Source organism: Perna viridis, chromosome 6, assembly GCF_037379345.1.
Source record: "Perna viridis isolate PV_CMFRI_1.1 ecotype Kerala chromosome 6, ASM3737934v1, whole genome shotgun sequence".
Lineage (NCBI taxonomy): Eukaryota > Metazoa > Mollusca > Bivalvia > Mytilida > Mytilidae > Perna > Perna viridis.
The window spans coordinates 38,142,606-38,164,589 of NC_142450.1; the positions used below are offsets into that span (position 1 = coordinate 38,142,606).

Here is a 21,984-nt window from a genome sequence, read left to right on the forward strand (position 1 = left end):
TTTTAAATAAAGAATAGTCTATCAAGTTTTGAAGTCATCAATCGTCATCAATTGGGTAGATCGTTATAGTGAAAGCCCATTCATGTCTTAATAGATCAATTAACTTTTTAATAGGTAAGTCCTGCATGCTTATTCTGCGATCTGTCTTAAACTTGTCGACACGTACGTCGATATGTTACCTTTATCAAGGATTTTTACAGTAGTTTATATTTATTAATAACCCCTTGCCTTTATGAAAATGGGATTCAGAATTTCACATAATAAACTCGTGTCTTTACTCAATAAGAACAAAGTAAATCAAGTGCTTCCACTTATCAATACCGACTCTTCTTTTCTTCTCTTTCTTTATTTTACTCCACTTCATTTTTTTTTTTTTTTTTTTTTTTTTTTTTTTTTTTTTTTTGCAAAACGATTTGGTAGAGCGGCTGGAGTCTATTAGACTGATTAAAATGTCTGGCGAATCTTAAATTTGTAATATGGAGTCATTGACAAACCCTAAAAAGAAAAGATTGCGAACATCTCACTTTAGAATTTAAAAGTAGATTTAAAATGCAATCATCTTGTCATAAATACAATGTCATGATTGTTTTAACCTTACTTTGAAGGGGACGAGTTGACACGAAATATACGGTTGTTTCATTTCCCTTTCTTTTATAAACCCAAACAAAATGATGTCCCGAAGTGGACGAATTATTTTGCAAGCCGATTGGAATCAAGTGTTTAGGTAAGTATTTTTACAATGGTGTGAAAATAATATAGGGACTGTATATGCTAATGTATAACTATGTTTAAGATTGCAAGAAAACAGTTCATGAGTTTGCTTTAATATCATTAGGGAGGTCGGTAGTGCGTTTATCGATATTCTTGCGAGAGCAAAATTCTCAATTTTGAGTCAACTTTAACACGTTAGAAAATGGTTAAAAATCCATTGCATGACAAAACAAATATATGTAATTGAAGATGAGACATTTCTCTTTCTAAATATACAACTTTCATTGTTATTGGAGTTGGTGGTCATTTGGTACAAACGTTTGAAGTGACGATACTTTGAGAAAAATGGCCGCCTGAAAAACTATGTGTCAAAGATCATACCTATTTCAAAATTCATTCCGCAAGCTATTACTGGACCGATTTTCTTCATTTATGGCTTAAATTTTTGGAAATATCTTCAATTTGGATAATCCGGTTGTCAGGCTAATTTTTTTGTTACAAAACATATTTTTTACGTAATTTTAAGGAAAAACATGTTGAAAAAAAATAGTTTTTGCGTACCCGGAATGCACTGACAGTCGGATTCCGAAAATTTAATCCTTTCTGCGTCCATCCGTAACCCTGGTTTCAGAAGAAAAACAATAATAGCTTGCGGAATCGATTGGATATTAGGGTGGTCAGGGCGTGGTTTTCACAAAAATTAAAGCGGGACCGGTTATCGTTCTTGCTAACCGGATGTTACTGATCCGCCATAGCTTCTGTTAAGATTTTCGAACACTCGGGGATAAATGCCTTTTACCGACTGTTTTCTGGACGGATTTTTGACTGGTGGTGCAGACAACGATGGACCTAGGCCATGGAGGCCAATCACTTACGGTAAGTACCTAAATTATGTCTAATATAAGCCTAATCGCCCTGTTTCCGTAAGGTCAAATTCTAGAATGACCTTTTATCATCTGCAAGCTTAAAAACTATATTCACCTTCTTGGAAGGTCTGATTTTCGTTTGATTCTGCATGAGCTGATTTAAAAAAGATCACTCTCATTTAGCATTAGTTGGAATATGTTTCCATAACATTTTTATTAAAGGATGAATATGTAATGAGGTAAATTCTCCCAACGTTTGATTGCAATCCATTCAAAATCTTTCGGACTTTATCGACTTTCCTATATTATCGGAAGTCTCTGTATTTTACCTTGCTTTTTTTCTATTGGTTGGGAGAATCTGCACATATTGCATTTAATTTCCTTGATAATTCAATTTTAATTTATATGTAGTGCCCAATTTATATGAAACTCACATGTTTAAGCATAAACCTTCTTTATATTTATTTTAACTGTTTTATTTATTCAAAATTATCATATGTAGAAAAAAAAATCAACCTTAAATTGCTTCTTCAAATGATACACAACTTTTTTTTTCTGGTTTTCATTTTATCAGTTCATATATATTAATTATGACTTTTATTAGAACAATTATCATGTAGCCCTGCTTGTACTTTACTTGATAAATAGAACTTTTTTGATGAGATTTATATATGTGGCAATTGCATATTTTACATATGACCTGCATCTTCTTAAGTTTACTTTATATATTCATATTGTACAATTTTTAACAGCTAACTTACATATTCATTTTTTAGAGGATTGTAGATGCTCTACTTATTTAATATTCATATACATGTACAATTGCTTGGAAAAGGTTTAAAATCCTAGTAATATACATTATTTATCATTAAATTTTAATTAATTATGGTTTAATATTTTTTTGGCCTTTTTAGGATCACATTGATTGACTCATAATACCAATCTTTTGTTGTATGTATATGAAACATACTTGTACTATGTTTTTTCTTCTAATTATTGATTTATTTCAGAAGAAAGTATTAGTAAACAGGCTGCCTAAATATTTATTTTATTTTGTCATATAAAAAGTAAACTGTGATGTAAATTTTATTATGATTTAGTTTTATTTTCTGTTTGTTTTTCATCATTTTAGTTTCATTTTGTTGAGTTCTGGAGATATTTCGAATTCATGGTAAGTTAGTTTTTATACTTTGATTTAGTTTAGTAGCTTTATTTATTTTAATAATAAAACTTTTGAGTCTTTTAATTATGGTAACAAATAAGCATTTACATTTGAATCATATATTACTTACAAGAACTGTCGATTAGTTTTGTGTTTAGACTCTGCTTTAAAACTGCCTCACAGTACATATTCATTGAATACCACTACTTGTTTATTTCAGATGGCCTGAGCAGCATAGTGGGCTATGCTATGAGACGAATATGGGTCGAGTCTGAGGTAGGACCATGTGGGGTACAGTAAGTAGGGTAGTTCCAGACACACCTGAACCCGATAACCTGATTGGTAAGAGAGTTCAACACTTGATAGAAGAACCAGACGGATCACGCAGCGAAATTATTCATATTAAGTTATTTAACATATCATTAATATAACCTTATAAAACAATCTTCTTGTTTTGAAATGAAGATAATTATTCTGGAAAAGGAAGTTTGGTGTTTTTAACTCCTCGCCACATCTTTTGTCAACCGCTTTGTGAGCAACCAACATCAAATAAAGTTTTACATTTTTTCAGATTGTTAGCAAACCAGATTATGATTTAATAGAAAGTAAACTAACTGTAAGTAAATTGATAAGGTAAATGATGTTAATAGGTGTAATGTCCTTATGTACATAATCTCTTTTGTAGATTTGGCAGACATAGTAGATCCTGGTGAAGAAACCCTTCTGGCCTGAAATGGAAACTTCGAAAAGTTCATTAAACTTAATCAAATGATGATATTTTGTTTATTATCATTTAATGTACATAATAGTACACATGAGGAAACAGCTAGGGCTTCAAAGTTCCATAGTGAAAGGATGCGCATTGGTTCAAGTCAATGTATTCATACAAATTTTCTCAATTTCTTGGGAAAACAGCATTTGTTTTTGAAATTTTATTCAATTTTAACATAATAATGAGATTATTATTATGTTAAAAGACCCTATTTAAACAAGAAAACATTACAAGACTACATTAGGAATCTTAGAATTGACCAGACCTTGATATAATATTATTTTGCCACTTTTTGCGGCAAAAATGTATGTTTATTTTGATTATCGTCTGGCTTCATTTAAGGTATAGGCCTAACAAATTTTCATCCACATTAAACATTTTATAGCAAAATAAGATGAAAGTATCTTCATGTGATAGCTTAGATTCTAAGCTTTAAAATGGTACCACATAAGTATATGGTAGGTTGATATTTTGATCAATATAAGCATAAATATGCGTTTTTTTTTTTAAATCTGAAATTTTCAAAAATGTTCGATTTACCCCCATTTTTCAACATTTGCTTGTTGGTTTTTAAATATAATTCAATTATTTCTTGATAAAAATGTGTTTTTACATATTTAATCACAATAACAATAACTGTCATGTGCTAAAAACTGCTTTTAAATTCAAAATGTCTTTTTTTGTCTGACCTTTTGCCATTTTTTCCACTGAAAATAGCTCTAAAATTTACCCTAAAATGTAAATTTTCGACCTCAAAAATTTTTTTTGAGCTGAAAAACATGATTTTTCAAGTCAAGCAACTTTATTGCCACACAAAACAAGTGACAGAAAAAATTAAATATTTTTTTTGAATTCTTAGTAAGCAAAAATGTATTTTTTTGTTGAAAAAACGCATTTAAAAAAAAGGCGGTCTGCCGCAGTGTTTCTGATTCCAATGAAAAACAAATCGGAGGTTTTGACATAATATTTGTTTATTTATTTCTGTTTAATGGATTACTCTTGAAAGAACAGCAAAGTATCAGATTTCTACTACCTTCCAATTTCCAAATATGAATATCCAAAAATGGCACTTTAATTCACGATGCTGTTGACACATAGCAAAAAAAAAACTAAGTCCAAAGTGTTTTTTTGCCAATTTTAAAAAAGTGTAATTTTCTTTGTATCTAAGATACAAGTTTCCTGAATGGCTTAAATCAAAGTATGAAATGGCTTTATTTAAATGATTAAGACACAATGTATGAATTTCTTTACCTGTTTGACTTATGTGGGCCACAGAAGTGCCCAAAATGTGACATTTTTGCCTTCGCAAGAAAAATGACCAAAATTTTGAACTTTAAATTGTAATAACTTTTGAACCCCTTGACGGATTTTAAAAATTTTTGCACCAGTAAGTTACATTTCTTGGGCTCTTTCAAACTAATATAAACTTGTACATTTTCTATATACTTCATATTTTGACTGACCTCCCTAATATCATTAAAATTTCTTCTGAGTCTGACCGTGCAACCCTCCTCATTTTTATTTGGATATTGATACATGTATGTCGAGTTGGGTTCTAACTTCAGAACGAAAGGCCATACAAAAAGTTAAAGATTCAGAGGTGCCATGGCGTACCACCCTCCAACCGCTTTTAACGACTTTCAGGTTGAAATTGTGCATGTCATACCTACATGTACCTAGTTTGGTTCTGGAATCATTTTCCAGTATGCTGATACCATATTTGCAACTAAAATTACATTTTTGATTGAAGTTTTGATAACCGTGTACATGATTTAAAATGTCAACAAAACAGGGTCTCTCATGGAATCTCCAACTTTTTGTATGGCACATCCTTCTGACCCCAACCCGACATATCAATATCAAAAATAAAAAAGAAGAGGCTTGCAGGGTCAGAGGAAATTTGAACTATTTCAAGCAATGCAAGTAAAGTTTAGAGGAGACAAATTATACTGTACAATTTATACAATGTGTACACCTGCACTGTGCATTTTTTTGTACTTAATGTATAGTAGATCTGTACCTTCTTTCAATGTAAATAGATTTCAGCACAACGTAAATGGTGCATGTTCATGCTGGCAAGCTTTACAACAAGGTGCTTGTTTGCCTATAAGTAACACTAGTCACATTTGTAAATGCCCCATTGATATTTGTCACCCACACCCAACATGTTTTAGATACCAGTAATAGATACAGACTGGGCAGTTCCACTTATGTAAAAGCTATTTTTTTTTACAAAACATTGGCTTTCGTGTACATGTATGTCAAGTGTACTAAGAGTCGAAAGGAAATCAAAAGAATATATTCCAGGGATAAAGACTAGGTAGAGGAAACAGATACCCACAACATAGAACATGAAATAACCAAAGTAACACATTCAAAGAAACAAAAGTTAATGAGCAACCCAAATACCACAAAAAACATGGAGCATGGACAGGTGCACTGGTGGGGTAAGCATCCTCTTTTTTGAAGATGAAAGAGGAAAAGAAAACAATTACACAGTGAACAAGTCGGTCCTTATGGTGCAGATGTATACACCATAACAATGTGTTTATGATGACTACCATAAAAATTTTGTAGACATGACTTTACTCTTATAGCAATATAATCCTGTTCTAAAAGTCTAATTGTATGTACATGTAGTCTACAGTAGTCCTCTTATTTACAACAAGATCTGGCATAATGTATGAGTTGTGATATGTTCACTCCATACACAGGTGCTGAAGGGATGTTGCCACAGATGAAAGAAAAGTTGACAGTACGGAATGAGAAATTTTTGGTATAGTTTGGTATTCCTTTCCCATCAATCTCTCCGTGTACATGTACATGTAAGTCAAGATATGAGGCTGACTTCATAGTATCTGTAGTGCCCTTTACAGGTATTTCATGTTATTTTGGGTATATGGGATGTATAAAGTCCCCAAAACTAAGATTGTTTTGAAAGAAAATGTCATTTATCATGTTTATACAAAAATGAATAATGGAAACTGAGATCAAAGGATCTTGCTGAACAATGTTTATTCTTTGGGATCAGATCAGCTTTAAAGTCAGCATTGTAAGAGTGAAAGAATAGATCAGCAATTAGCAGAGCACAATTTGTCCTTATTGGAATGTTGTCTGTTGAAAAAAATTTGTCCACCACACTGGACAAATATGTTGTCAGTAAAAAATTCCAGCTTTTTGACAAAATCTTAAGTTGAATCTCTACCAAGTGCTACATGATGTATGTATTTGTGTCTAGTTACACTGTCTTTTTTGGAGTCACTAAATAGACAAATACATGTATATATGCCAATACTTTCTTATTTCAAATCTCTATTCTGCTTCACAAAATATGTTCTTTTTTAGTAAACATAACTTCCTTTCTGTGCTATAAAGTCTGCCATAAAAGACATCACAAAAAAACATGTTGACATGTGAGCTGGCACCTACATGTACTTTGCAATAAACCTTTGACCTGTAATTTAAATATCATGTCTATAGTTCATCAATAAGGAAATGCACCTGTGCTAGTTTTTTTTTTTCAAAATGAAGTAAAATATACCTTGATTCCCAATCCTGTTTTGTATAGAAGCAGAAAATCTTAATAATAAAATCTATTTTTGTTAACATGAGAAACAGTAAGGACACAAGAGACCAGTCTCAGACTTAGAATAGATTTCAAACTTTTGTGTTTATTGGTAAGCAGCTTAAGACAAATACTATTAATGGTCTCTAAACAAAATGTTCTGCACTAGGCTTAAAAATTCAGAATTGAAGACTGAAGTTTGAAGCACGATCTTCTATATACACATGTGCAGCCCTACTAACAAAAATCATTGGTCTCTTACATGTGTATATTTACATTGTATCATTTAAGAATTGAAGAATTATCCATGCTGATTGGTAATACATATATATATACCGTGATAAGTTGCCAGTTTTGTTATATATTAGTCATGTTTTATTATTCAAAAAATGAAGGATCATAAAATCTGAGCTGTTAAAGCAGGAAGAGGGATTTACAATGTATCCCAACCCGGGATTTTCTCTGAATTGAGTCAGTTTTATTAGATGGAACCTCTCTTTAAATTATTTTGCCTCTTTTGTACTAGGTTTTTTTTTGTGTGTGACTGTATGTATTTGTTTTAATAAAAATGTACATGCCTTTGCTTTGTTTAGAATTGAAAGTAGATGGCTTGGAAGTTGTCAGATATGTTCAGTTAATGTCCAAATGTATTGTAAATATATACATGAACAAAAATAGTTCAAATGATAGACTTGAGGGTTTGAGATAGAAGATTACATACAGAGATGATCATTGTAATGGTAACTGTATGTAAGCTCCCAGTATATCTAGTCTATATGCTGGATAATCTCCCCAATGTTATTTAAATTTTTTCTTCTTTCAGAGAGAATGGTGAAAAAGTATGGATCAGCTTCAAGACACTGAGTGAGTATTATTTTACAATGGGAACTATTTGCTTGATCAATAATTGTACAAGTACCTTGTATATCAATTATTGTAATTAGTTCTACATGTTAATTAAGAGGGTGTCCAAGCAAAAACCAGGCTGTAGGTACAAATGACAAAATTTGGTAAAAAAATGTTCACCTATTTCATATCACAAATGCATCCTTTTTACAAAGTTGAATGTTGGTTTTTGATTAACTGCAACGATTGAAAAGAATTTTTTCTATATGGAAAGCATTGGAATTCATTGAAAAAAGGGAGGTAACTTAAATATCAATTTCTGAACCATCCATCGTCAATTTAAAGCAAACTTTATACTATTTGACATAAATATAATATATACATTGGAACAAAAAATTCAGTAGGATAAAGTTTACCCTGTGCTACACATACTATAGGATCAGCCTGATTTTTACATGGACAGTTTCTTAAAATATGTTACATACAAATCAACCTTGACAGCTAAAGATACACTAGTGAAGTTGTACATTCATTTACATGTATAGCCAGGAAACTAGAAATACCCTAAAAAAATAATAACAAATTTCAGTAAGCCAAAGCACATGTAATACTATACTATAAGTTAATGAAACTGGTAGATTCATTGTTGTTTTTTTTTCATCCAATGGCAGATATTTCATGCATTTCAGGAAGACAATGTGTTTAATGATAAGTATAAATTGGATTCAGGAAGTAATTCACAATAGTAGTTCATGGAAAATTGGGTTTAATGACTTGTTTTCATAATTTTTCTTTCAATTTGTTACATTACCCATTTTTCAAACAGATAATCCCTCTGTACATGGAGAGCTGTTGTCTGAAGGATGCTCATCAAATGGTGTCCCACTCGCATCAGGATCTCAAGGTTTTACTGTACAGAGTGTTACTATGGTAACGACTAATTCCCTTTGTTTTGGTGCCCAATTGTCTTGTGTTTTTGTGTAGGTCATTTACAAAGTTGATTGAGTTTAGTTTGAATTAATTTCCTGCTTTCTTATTGTGTGATCTTGTGAATATATCCTTTCCACAAGGGAATTTGTCCCCAGACAACACTGCTAAAATCAAAACAAAAGGGAAATGAAATTTTGTTTTAAGGCATCATTTCACTGACATTAAAATAGTGCAAAGCTCAATCAAAGATCAGTTGCTAGAATAGGTTTTACCATACCTGAAAACTGCATACCTTTAACATCACTATTTCTAAAATATGTTCAAGCAAATATGATATATTTTTTTTTTGCACTTTTTCAAATCCTGCATCAATAATAATTATTTAAATTCTAGTATTGTAGAGAATTCCTGAAATAAATGTTCCATAATATATGAAGTTAAAGCAATAATTTATTGCCATTTTTTTCATTTTCAGAATTCCATAACAGTGGCATACAAAGACAATAGTACAGAATATAGCAGAAAGTTTGTAGCCCCACAGATAGAGTATTCTACAATACATAATCTCAGGAAAAGTGTAAGTGCCAAAGATTCTAAAATATTGATATTAGTTAAATACTTGATTACCCATCCATATACAATTTAGGGACTGCCTATGGTAGAGGTGATTCACGGAGTAGAAAAAGAACACCTTACAGACTTTGCTTTTTTACATACTACTTTTTCTTGATACAGATCTGTGTTTGGAGAAAAGCCATACATTCAACTCCCACTATAATCCACCAAATCAACCAAAGCAAGCCAAATAAAAGATGATATATCTTGCAAAGTGCTAATTTTATGCATTATCTGACTTCTAACTGAATTATGTTTACTGGCTGTAATGATGACTGACTGGTATGTTGACTGACTGATATGTTAACTGGCTGTTATGTTAACTGACTGTTGTGTTTACAGGCTGTTATGCTAACTGACTGTTATGTTAACTGACTGTTATGTTAACTGACTTATGTTTACTGGGTGTAATGTTAAATGACTGATATGTTTACTGACTGTTATGTTAACTGACTGTTACATATTCTGGCAGTTGTGTTTACTGACTGATATGTTAAATGACTGTTGTTTCCTGATTGTTATGTTTCTTGACTGATATGTTAACTGACTGCTATGTTTACTGACTATTATATTTACTGACTGATATATTAAGTGACTGTTATGTTTTCTGATTTATTGTTTAACTGGCTGATCTGTTATTGTAGGTAAGTTGTGTGGATGTAACCTCTGGTGGTCTAGGTGTATCATCTGATAGTGAGGGTAAACTGAAGGTGTGGCAGACGAGTAATGGAGAAGTCAGGGTAAGTACATAAACATATCTGATAATTTTTTGAACAGTTCATGTGGGAGAGTCTCCCCTATTGACAGTGTCTCATAAGGTAGATTTTACATAAAAGCATTTTTTTATGTAAAATGTAATTATTAAGTATAATTCACAGAAAATATTGTGATTTTAAACAAAAAATCTCCCACAAATATTATTATTTATTATTATTACATTTCTTATAAAGCACTATATCTATAATACATATACTTAAAGCGCTGTACATAACATGCATACATAAAAAAATAGATATAAGTACATCAAATTACAAAAATAAAAAAAAAAACATGACAAAATAAAATTGAATGAATATCAAGTAACACAATGATACTATTTTTATGAAACAAAAATGAAAAAAATGAACTGAAGTGACAAAAGATGATAAAAGTGTAGACAATCTATTTTAAAAAAAAATCTAAGATAAGAGACAAAGTGAAAAAAACTAATTAATTGAAATTGAATTTGTACAGAGTATAGAAATATATTCAAAATCAAGAGAAAATAAAATAAACCAAAATGAAATTTAAAACATGCATGGAAAAAGATGTTTTTTTTTTATCCTATCTTTTTCCATGCATGTTTTAAATTTCATTTGGTTCTCTTAATTTTGAATATATTTCTATACTCTGTACAAATTCAATTCTCTTTTTAAAAACATCCACACTCACTGTTGTGTCCCGCAAATCATTTGGCAAAGCGTTCCATTGAAAGGCAGCAGATCTATCAATTGTCTTTCACCGTATGACTTTGTTTGGGTAGTTGGTGTTTCTAACAAAGATTAAGATCCCGATCTCAATTATATCGACAGTCTATAGATTTTAATCAGTTCTTGAATGTTAAATGGAGCTTTGCGTGTAAGAGCTTTGAAAATGTACAGCAACAACTTGAATTGACAACGGTAAGAGACAGGGAACCAATAGAGAGATTTCAGCACTGGGGTGATATGATCTGATTTTCTTTTCCTTAATATAACTTTAGTGGTGGTATTTTGAATTCGTTGTAGCCTTTGAATTTCACCACTAAAAGTACATTCCCATAATCAAGTCTTGATGTTATCATCGAGCAGAGTTTTACATGTGTCTTCTGTGATGTAATGACAAATACGGCCAATATCTGATGAAAGCAAGATTTTGATATTGCACTGATCTGTTTTGTCATCGAGAGTGTTTTTTCAAAGTAGACTTCTAAGTTCTTAACACAATCAGTACTACTAATGATGTTTCCTCCAAAACGAACACTACAGTTCGAAAAGTCTTTGGCTTTATGTTTTGGTGGGAAAATAATCAGTTCGGTCTTATCTTCATTCAGCTTTAGCTTATTACTATACATCCAGATGCTTATTCATGTCCCTCAGATATGTTGTTCCAGTTATCTAGCGGTTGTACAACTAGATAAACTTGCGTATCATCGGCGTAGCAGTGATGACACATGTTGTGCCATCTACCTATTTTACCTATCGGCTTTGAGAATATACAATATATAGATTTGGACCTAAAACAGATACCTAGGGAACACCATACTTAAGTTCGATCTCATCAGACATTGTAGCACATTTTAATGGGAAAGATATTAAATTTGTCATTGATTTTGTGGGAGTTCCCCTTTTAATATGGGAGAGTTAACAGGTATGACATAGAAGAAAAGCAATGGGACACACACAGTTAGTTTTATCCTACCAATGTTTTGTTCCAATGTAATGTTAAACTTGTTATGATTTCAGAGGGAGCAGGGATTTTTCTGTATCAAAAGTTGATGACTCATTATACAAGCATGTTCAGTGTTCCCTTACAAATTAATTGAATTAAAAGCTGTTAGGAGTTATTTACTTTTATTTTAAAATTGTTTGAAATAAAAAGAAAATGAGTCCATGATTTTAAATGTATGACCATTTAAAAGAAAAAAAAACCCAAAAAAAACACTGTCTTGATTTTCTACAGAAATCCTTAATAAATGAAAACAGAACACAGTGACCTCATTTATTTGACATTATTTGCCATCAACAATTACACTACATACAAAGGAAAAATTGCAACATATGTTTTTCATATGGTTTTTTCATGAAATATTTACATTTGAAATTGAATTATTATTAGTTAATAATAAATAATTTTGAATATAAGATCATAGGTAGATTATACCTTTTACACAGAATGTTCTTTTCTGTCATCTTGCAAAATCATACAGACATATTTTTTTCAGTCAACTAGTAGTGTTTGAAATGATGTAAAAGTGATATGTTTAAATTATTTCAAAAGAATACTTGACATAAAAATAATAATAAAATTACAAACATTAATTGTAAGAGGCCTCTTTCTATGGGAGATAATTGGTGGAAAAATGTTCTGTAGAAATGTAATGGAAATTTTAGGTTTTTTTTAATATTACATAGAGTTTGGTGACCCTCAATTTTCTTTTTGCAATATAAAAGAACATCAGATAGGTGATCTTAACATAAGATTTTGTCAGGAGATTTTATACAAAGTTTTATATATAGTACCAGTTTTTTAATAGTTTGCAAAACAGTGAAAATTTCCTACTGAATCCGTATTGAATATTGTAAAAAAAAATACCTTAATTAAGGCTCAGATATCTCTAAATCAAGTTTGGTGATCCATCTGTTTTATGTAAAAATCCTAAAATATGTAATTTAAGGTCATCTTTGAGAAAAAACAATGAAAATCATTATACTAGAAATGTCATGCCTTAAGACAAAATGTACAGAAATATGGGTAATTGCCCAAGAACCAAAATTAAATGAAGTTTGAAAAGTGATATAACAGGTGAAATTTGGTCAAACTTTTGAAAAGTGAAAATAATCCAAATTGTCCTTAATTATTACAGGCATTCCCAGTAAAAATGATAACAGATAACATGTTTTTAATTCCAGAGGGATTTGGTTGGCCATGTTGGTGATGTGTACACATGCAGATTCTTCCCTTCAGGAGTTGTTGTCCTGTCAGGTGGGGCAGATATGCAGCTAAAAATTTGGTCTGCAGAAACTGGTCAATGTGCTGCAAATATCATAGGTCACAAAGCAGGTAAGAAAAAACAGAATAATTATTATGTAGATGGCAGTGAGTTATCAAATGATCCCTGTGTAATAAATGTGGATAATTTACATATGAAATAAACTTAACGAAATGTATAAAAACAGAATGAAGTAGTGGACAACCTGTTCATTTTCCAATATTCGGGGGGATGCCCACGAAATCAATGAAATATTTAGCATCTTCCATATTTTAGCATTAAATATTTGCATTTACATTATTAAAAAAATCTCCCACATGAGACAGTGTCAATGGGGGAAACCTTCCTTCTGAACTGTTTCAAAAGTTTACAGGTATTAGAAGTCTTGATTATCAAACTTTTCTATGTCAACTTGCTTAAGTCAGGACAATCGTTGTCTTGGAGTTTTCCTCCCTTACCCTAGATACTGTCAAAATTATTATTGATGTAACTGTTCCTGAATGTTGTATCAATTGATTGACATACCAGTCTATAGAGAGGTTATGGTTTGAAGAAATCTTCTACAGTTTTTAAATTTCACTAATCTTACTCGTTAACATGATGCCCATTGAGTACTAAATGGTTTCTGGCTGGTTTTAGACTTTTACATAGATTAATATAGAAGAAAGTAATGATAAAATTTCAAGATCAAATAGTTTACATCAGTATCACTTTTGAATAGTGTAAACTGAGTTATCTTTCTTTGCACCCTATGATTTTAATAAACAGTGTAAAAAGAATTACTGTAGATTTGTAGTTTTGACTATCAGTTATTGTTAATGATAAATTACTCCAAGAAGGCCTTTCCAAGAAACTTGAATATTACATTTGCCCCAAAATTTCCATATATAGCTGTTGAACAAGGCTAGATTGGATGATCTGTGAAAGTTCTCTTCTCCTTTCACCAAACAGGATATGAGACACTCAGTAGGTGACACTTACCCTACCAGTGCACCTTATCCTTACTACCAGTTTTTTTTGAGCAGTCTTATTTACTCAACTACTTTTCTTCTTTTAATTTACTGTGTGTTTTTCTGTCAGTATCTTTGGCCCTAGACTATTGCTTTAACAATGGTTGCCTTTAAACTTATTGTACGAGACAAAAAATTATGAACTTTTTTTTGAAATTATAAATGATAATTGAATCGTTGTTAATTTAATAGCCATATTGGATACAGTGGTAGTAGACAGAGGACGGAACATTTTATCCTGTGGTAAAGATGGAACAGTTAAATTATGGGATGTAGGACAACAGTCCTGCCTGTATAGCTATGAAGAATGTGGGGGGATTGTCAACTGTTGTTGTATTGGTGTACCTCACAGAGGGGTGGATATGGGTCAATCAGCTGGTCAGACTAGTAAGTAACCTGTAAGGCCACTTAAAGGTATTGAATATATAAACATCCAGGGTCACCAAAAATGAGAGCAATGCAATGTCAGGTATTTATTTATTTTATTTTTCAGAAAAATGATTGATGACAAATAATTGTAAAAACACTGAAGCAATCCACCCCTTCCATTCATGACTTTTGAAAGCCATATGTTTATCAATTCATTTATAACTAAAATAGGATTGGGTAAGAAATTTAAGTTTTTGTATACCATACTAGGACATGGGTAAATTCAAGAAATTGTCTATTTGCAAAATTTTTAACAAAGAATTAGGGTGATTCTTGTTGGATGAATGCAGGGATGATATTCTTCCAGTTATATCAAAGTGGCCTTTTTTGCAGTTCTACTAAGTAGCAGTCTTTATAAAAATCTGACAGAAGGTGATTCATGTGTGTCAAAAACATTTCAAATTATTTCTTGTTCAGAAACAGCTACTGATCACATAACCATAGTTTTTCATTTGGTTGTCGTGTTTTTGAGATTGTACATGAGATTGGCATTTTGTAAGAGTGATTGTTCCTAATTTGGTTTCATTTGGTTGATTTTAGTGGTAGATTAATGCATGATTTCCTAAAAAGTGCAGATCTGAATGCAGAAATGAGTATCGTTATGTGAAAGTATAGCTTATGTTGACTGAAAAAGAAAGTTTGTTTGGTGGGTTTTTCTGCACCATGAATCACTTTACCATTACTGATTTTGAATTTTATATACCTGTAATTGACTTGCAGTTGTGTGACTTAATGTGTTACTCTGTATTCTAGCATTTACATTTTAAATACAGAAAAAAATCATTTATAAAATTTTCAAACCTGAATAATATTTTAATCAATGATTGAGAAAAGCAATTTCGTGTTATTATACATTGGTTGAACACAAGATTGCCTTTAAAACACTTGTTGATTTTCAATTGATGTAAAGTTTTAATGAACTTTGTGTAATTGAGATTAAGTCCTGCTTCACTTAGAAATATAGCTTACATTTAGTAAAAAAAAGAATCTTTAACATAGTTACATATGTTTGTTATCCATCTAGGTGAAAGAGAGGTTGCAACTGAAGGGAAGTTGTTACTGATAGGAACAGAGACAGGGTCTATACAGGGATACAGTCTCAACACAAGAAACAAGGCAAGTCATTTACAGGTTTTGATTATCTATCTAATGAATGTGTTTTAATATTTTGGTTTAACAACCCCATACATAATGGCTAAGTTATTTGAGATACCATTTGTTCTCATGATCAGGTGTCTGTCAGTCTGTCAGTCCATCCCCCTGGTAGTTTCAAGATAACATGAGAATAGATATAAGTTTTTTTTTTTTTTAAATTCACCCAATGGTTTTAATACTAAAAAACAAAAATTAGGTTAAATTTTTATCTCAATCCAATGTGTAATTTCCTGGAATTTTATTGTATATATATTTATATATATATATATATCAGTCTTCTTTTCCTGTCATTTGTGGTTCCCTTATGATAATATGAGAACAGTTCGTTTTTAAACTTCATAAGTGTGTGACACTATAAAATACAGATGAAGGTTTGTTATCAGCACATTCCCATGTCTAGTTTTTGAGTAATGATGTAATAAACATCACCCACTTATGATTTCATGAGATCAGACAGATGGATTTATTCAAATTGTGTACAGTTGTTTGATACTATGAAAAATACAAGTCAAGATTAATTACCATCACTATCCCATTCAAAGTGTTTTAAACTTTTCCATTCTTCCTTTTTGATATGGTTTGTGTATGATAACTTTAGAATAAATCACCAAAGATTTTTTCCCTACTTTGTACAAATCTGACTTTGAATTGTATTATTTTTTAACTTTTAGCTATGTGGGAAGTGATTAGGATGTATAATTTGTACATTAATTTATAAGTTATATAACAGCCTCAAAATAAATGAGATGATTTTATATGTAAAAACACCTCATTTCTTTTGAGGCTTTACAATATGCAGAGGTGGTTACATAACTGTTCATATTTTTTTTATGTTTGATATCCATAGCTTTCTTGCAGAGTATCATTTAATGTCCTGTTTTTGTAATTTTATCTGGAATGTGCAGGAAACATTAATAAATCCACTTACGTTATGAATATTTATATTTTTTTTGTGTGTGGCTAAAATTAAAGCTAACAAAATTCAGTCAAATCTTGATGATTATTCTTACATTGAACTTTATTCATTTTAATTGATCTTCTACATTATCATGTAATAAGATAGAAGTTGTACAAGATAACAAATACATAGTAGCAATATACATTGTTTACATCTGAATCACATAGCTGCTTAAGATATTACAATTGCATACTTTAATAGAAAAAAAACTATCCTAGATGGTGAAACTTTTCACGGCAGTTTACCAAGGTGTTGTTTCTAAATAGTTGCACAGTGCCAAAATGTAGCATTGTAATTATTGTTTAATTAGAGATACTGTGCAATACCCATTAGACAAATATTCAAACTGAACAAATACATGATAAACAATAAGGAACTGTTGTTTGCTCCACCAAACATAGCATAGGAAGCTTTCCCAGGCTTCATGTTAAAGATTTAAACAAATTGTATGTAACTAATTATAGGAAGTAAAGTATTCCTTTTCCAAATTTTAGCTACACAGTTAAAAGACACAAAAATGCACAGTTTTAAAATAATTTGTAATTACCTAATCCTTCACTGTTTAGTCAGAGTACATAAAATAACAACCTAACAGTGATAATGAGAGTTTCATAAAATTATTATCACCACCATATCATAAGAATAATTTGAAGTTATGCACCAAAAATAGACATGTCAAAATATTATTATTCAAACCTATTTCAGATCTTTGAGTTACCAGCACATGGAGCAGTAAATTGCTGTTGTTTTCTGTCTGAGAATTCAGCTGTATGTGGAACACAAGATGGTCATATTACCATACTGGATTTGAGGAATATGAGGTATGAGACTGATACATTGTAAGGTGTTAATAAAGGAACAAAACAGTGGAACAAAATTTTTGGTCGTTCCCTCCGTGGGACTCAAACTCGTACCGCTGTGACATCTTAGGCAACACCACCTAGGCTATGACCGAGTGGTCTAGGGCACTGGACTTTGTGCAGGAGGTGTTGCCAAAGATGTTTTAGTAAGGGTGACCTTAAGGTTTGACCTTTTGACTGAAGAAAAAACCAGTGTATTACTTTTCACACATATGCTACAAGTTTCATTTAAATCTATTAAGGTGTGTGTGAGGATGGATGACTGGAAAATAAAATTCTGCAGTCCTCCACTTTAGATCAAGGCAGGTGAAAATAACTAATTTAGAAGAGAAGACATGATTTATTGAACACTCAAATGCATACAGACCAGGTGCAGTAATTTTATCAGTTTCATACTCAAAGAGTAATCAAGGGAACCAAGGTTATAGCGGTAATCAAAAGAATGTAATCCAGGGACAAAGACCAGACATGGAAAACAGACATTCACAACAAAGAACATAAAGTAACTAAAATTATACATACATAGTAACAAAAGTAAATGAGCAACTCAGACTCCACTAAAAACTGGGAGCATGGACCAGGTGCACCGGTAGGGTAAGCATCCTCTGCTTTTCTAGAAACACCCGCTGAGTTGCTCATAAAAAGTCAAGTCCGGGGTAGACAAACGAGGAAAGGAAATCTATAAGCATAGAAATTATTTATCTTCCTTACTTCAATAATAATTTTTTCATCTGGCTCTTGTTTGAGAAAGTAGACTTTTTGTTTTAGGGTGCCATTAAAAGAGTGGAAGGAATCACGATCTGCCATTTTATCATTTTGTCGACAGAACAATGGATTTTTCACTAGTACAGGTATAACTTAACTTAAACTTCATATGATGTTTTGCAGTGTTGACCATTTTGAAACATTTTTCTGTAATGGGAGAGCATGATTTACTTCATAAACGTATACTGTCACCACCAAGGATTGAACCCTAGACCCCATAGTGAAAGGCCTGTGTTAAACTTATTCAGTTAAAGAATTAATCTTTGTACCAAGTTGATTAAATGGCTACTTAAATCTCACTATGTACTACGAAGCCACACTGCCCTATCCCTACATGTGATGTGCATTGTGCATGCACATAATATATTGAAAATGGTCGTGTTCCAAATGTTGCATGATAGAAAATTCCATGAACAATGTCCACAATAAAACTGAATTAGGGAATATAATCGTAGATTTCTAGTCAAAATTTTTATTTGGAAAAATAATTTTAGAAATCATGTCACAAGAAGCATGATATGACGCATGATCATAGATAAAAAAAAACTTCATTAAAACTGTAATAGACCTCAAAAAGTGCTGGATAATTGAATGAGTTAGTTAAAATAGTAAAATTCTGTTTACATAAGTATAAATTAAATAGACTATTACTGTAAATTTCCTGGTTATTTTTTTACAACATAGATGCATATTTTCCTTTAAGATCACTATTTCCGTACATGTATAGAGAACAAGAAATGGTAATGTAAGGTCATTCATTGATAAGTTCTTGGTTCTGGGGTCATTTTTCATCAAAACCAATGAGGGATGGTGGCATTTATTTTTATATTTATATTTCCTGAAAAAAAATTGATAAGGGTGCTTCTTACATTGTCCTTAAACAGAAATTGTAAAGAGGGAGGTGATTTTTATATGGCAATACAAATATGTAGTGAGGTACCCTCAAAAGAAATGACAGAGTGATTAAGAACCAAGAAATTAACTTTGAATGGCCTAATGTGTTCATATATAAATATACCTTTGATTTACAGGGGATGGTTCCTGCTTCTTTGTGAATGAAATGTGCAACACAACAACTGAGCTCTCAGGGGCTGATTGTGACCCTTTATATAAAGTTGTCTGTGACAATACACATGTGTATACAGCATGTCGTGATGGGCTGGTCAGGAAATACAGCTTAGATCATGCAGGGCTGTGACAGTGTAGATAATATTTGCTGATCTCTACTTTGGATAGGGAACAATGTGCATAAGCAAGAAATGCAGGTTTTATGAACGCCAATTTTAACATATTGTTGATGAACAGGACCTGTTTGATAGGTTTTTAAAAGGTGTTACAGACAAAGAAGTATTATCTGGAGTTTAGGCAGTTGGCCTACAGTCATGAGTTAAAAGTGGCCTACTATAATAGGTATATGTGACTATATATTGATAAAAGATAAAGGTCGCAGCTCTGAATACATGTGTATTGTTAGGTGTATGGCAATATAAGGATGAATGTTGAAAATTGATTTAGAATGTAATTATTTCTTTTTTCTGTTTCGAGACAGACTGTAAAAAAAACGGCAAAGTTAAAGGAAACAATAATAAAGATAACTCAATTAAAGATCCATGAAACTGGTCAATATCTAGGATGTTACACAAAAAATTCATATTTTTTACAAATTGGATTAATTATAATGATTTAATAAATGACATTTGACAGATCTGCACTTGCCATTTTTTGGTAAAATATTCTAATGTAGCCAAATCCTGAAAAGTGGTCACAATTGAAATAAAAATAAGTCCACCATTTTAACATAGCTTATAGTTGGATTATTTTTTAAAATTTTTGTTTATTGAATATTTAGTGCAGGACAAAAAGACCTTATGTTGTAATAAAGCTTTAATCAATGTATGATTTATTTGTTTAAACAAGGACAAAAAATGTAATATTGGATTTTGTGAATAAAATAAAAAAAACTACATTTTATAAAGGACACTATGGGGTCTGGCTGCCTTAGAGATGATATTGTTGATTAAAACATGTATGTACTTTTATTAACTTCCGAATGGCCTATAGAAAATGGTATATGATACCCTCACTCTTATGATTGGGGGCTATATTGCAATTACCTTGTCTGTCTGTCCATTACACATTTTGCAACATATTTCTTAGCTTCTATATGTGGGAATGCTTAGATATTTAGTTTCTTGTTTATGCATGGTGACTTGTACTGTGTCTCCTATTTTCAGGTTCCTTGCTCACCTACTTTCTGTTTACCTTTGCTTCAGTGTCGCCCTTTTTCAGGTTGAGTGGGGGTATTCTTAGCACAAAGTAGCTTGCATCCCCTTGCTCATTTTTAAATTGCATTTGATTAATGTAGGTTCAATGCCTATGTTGAAAGAAATTAATTGAAGAATACTTTATGCAAAGTTTAATGGTTAAGCTAATAAAGATTTAACATAAAAAAACATAAACTGATATGTATTATCCTTGAAATTGATCAGTTTGAAACGAAGATGTACCATAAAATTGACACATTACACAAGTTGTTTTTGTTTGTTGTTAGATTATCAAACACAAATCTTATGAAATTGTATACAAAATGTTATCATTATGTTATTGTCATTATAAAAGTTTACATGCCTTAGGGCTTCAAATGTATTTATTTGTGTTTGTTTTTTTCCCTCTAGTTATAACATGCACTACATCAAGGGACTAGACTGATCAGTGATATATTACTGTGAAAGTTTTATTGTGGGTTTACTTCTAACTTTCTTCTAAATTTCCAAAAGTTCGAAGTTTGGTCAATCAAAAATTAATTCCTCCTTAAAAATATTTAATTTTTTTATTGCATACTTTGATATATTTAGAGTTTAAGATAAAAAAAAATAAAAACAAACCACAGACATTTATATGCACATAACAAAAATACCTGCTAACAAACTGGTTTCTTGTTTGTTCAGGGTTTTACAGAAAAATGATTTGTGAGAGTCATAGAAATTACCTTTTAATTTTAAGTTGAAGAGAAATGGATGTGGTAAGGTACCAACAAATTTAAAAGAAACAAATTTTGTTTCTGCAAGTAAAACAAATAATTCAAAATTCTTAGGATATACATATCTTTAATGAAAACTCATAAAGTATTTATTAAAATCCAAAATTTAAAATTAAAAGTCGATATGTCATGAACTAAAGACTTTTCACCTTAGGTTGACCTCATAAATTTAAACTTGCCAATTAAGGTTTTGGCACAATTTTACAGTTGAAATATCTGCTAAATATTAAGCATGTCATGTTAGGGAAGTTGAAGAAAAAAGATGTAGAGGTTAAAACATTGAAATGGTACAATCAATATTTGCATTTGTCTAGGGAAAATGTGCAAAATTCATAGAGAACATATGATGTTAAAAAATTAGCCGGCTACCCTGTATAACTAAACACTGGCAGAAGTGAAAAACGAAATACTTTCAATACCTAAAGAAGTACACATGTGCCACACAATAAACTTCAAAGTGAAATATAAAAAGTGAATAGGAAATCATACATTGGGTACATTGAAATATAATTAAAGTCCTTATAAAATTGGGTGAACTTATAAATTGTATTGTCCAGCTGTTTAAGTATT

At 31.2% G+C, this 21,984-nt stretch overlaps 1 protein-coding gene and 2 long non-coding RNA genes across 6 annotated transcripts; 2 read left to right on the forward strand and 1 right to left on the reverse strand.

Annotated features, from left to right (window-relative positions):
• Window positions 1-628: 628 nt before the first annotated feature.
• On the forward strand, window positions 629-21,020 carry LOC148614847 (proteasomal ATPase-associated factor 1-like). The gene is made up of 11 exons (XM_088589274.1): window positions 629-724; window positions 7,900-7,940; window positions 8,749-8,852; window positions 9,328-9,429; window positions 10,112-10,207; window positions 13,118-13,268; window positions 14,400-14,594; window positions 15,661-15,752; window positions 17,455-17,570; window positions 18,378-18,460; window positions 19,406-21,020. The coding sequence occupies exons 1-11, from the start codon at window positions 669-671 to the stop codon at window positions 19,570-19,572; spliced, it is 1,203 nt and encodes a 400-aa protein (XP_088445400.1). The 5' UTR covers window positions 629-668; the 3' UTR covers window positions 19,573-21,020.
• Window positions 827-3,514, forward strand: LOC148614848 (uncharacterized). 3 transcript variants are annotated; one of them, XR_015923786.1, is made up of 3 exons: window positions 827-1,587; window positions 2,710-2,748; window positions 2,960-3,514. It is a non-coding gene; the product is annotated as an uncharacterized LOC148614848 (long non-coding RNA). The 3 variants fall into 3 exon arrangements; XR_015923785.1 differs by having other exon boundaries at window positions 2,710-3,514; XR_015923784.1 differs by lacking the exon at window positions 2,710-2,748.
• LOC148614849 (uncharacterized) lies at window positions 6,441-15,654 on the reverse strand. 2 transcript variants are annotated; one of them, XR_015923788.1, is made up of 4 exons: window positions 15,606-15,654; window positions 8,734-9,016; window positions 8,408-8,486; window positions 6,441-6,965 (listed from the first exon to the last, which is right to left on the reverse strand). It is a non-coding gene; the product is annotated as an uncharacterized LOC148614849 (long non-coding RNA). The 2 variants fall into 2 exon arrangements; XR_015923787.1 differs by lacking the exon at window positions 8,408-8,486.
• Window positions 21,021-21,984: the final 964 nt, after the last annotated feature.

Bases quoted from the DNA above. Each gene is read 5' to 3' on its own strand.
- LOC148614847 (XM_088589274.1), top strand. From the start codon at position 669: ATGATGTCCCGAAGTGGACGAATTATTTTGCAAGCCGATTGGAATCAA. The intron at 10,208-13,117 runs GTAAGTACATAA...TTTTAATTCCAG, and splicing joins CGAGTAATGGAGAAGTCAGG to AGGGATTTGGTTGGCCATGT. The intron at 14,595-15,660 runs GTAAGTAACCTG...TTATCCATCTAG, and splicing joins TCAATCAGCTGGTCAGACTA to GTGAAAGAGAGGTTGCAACT.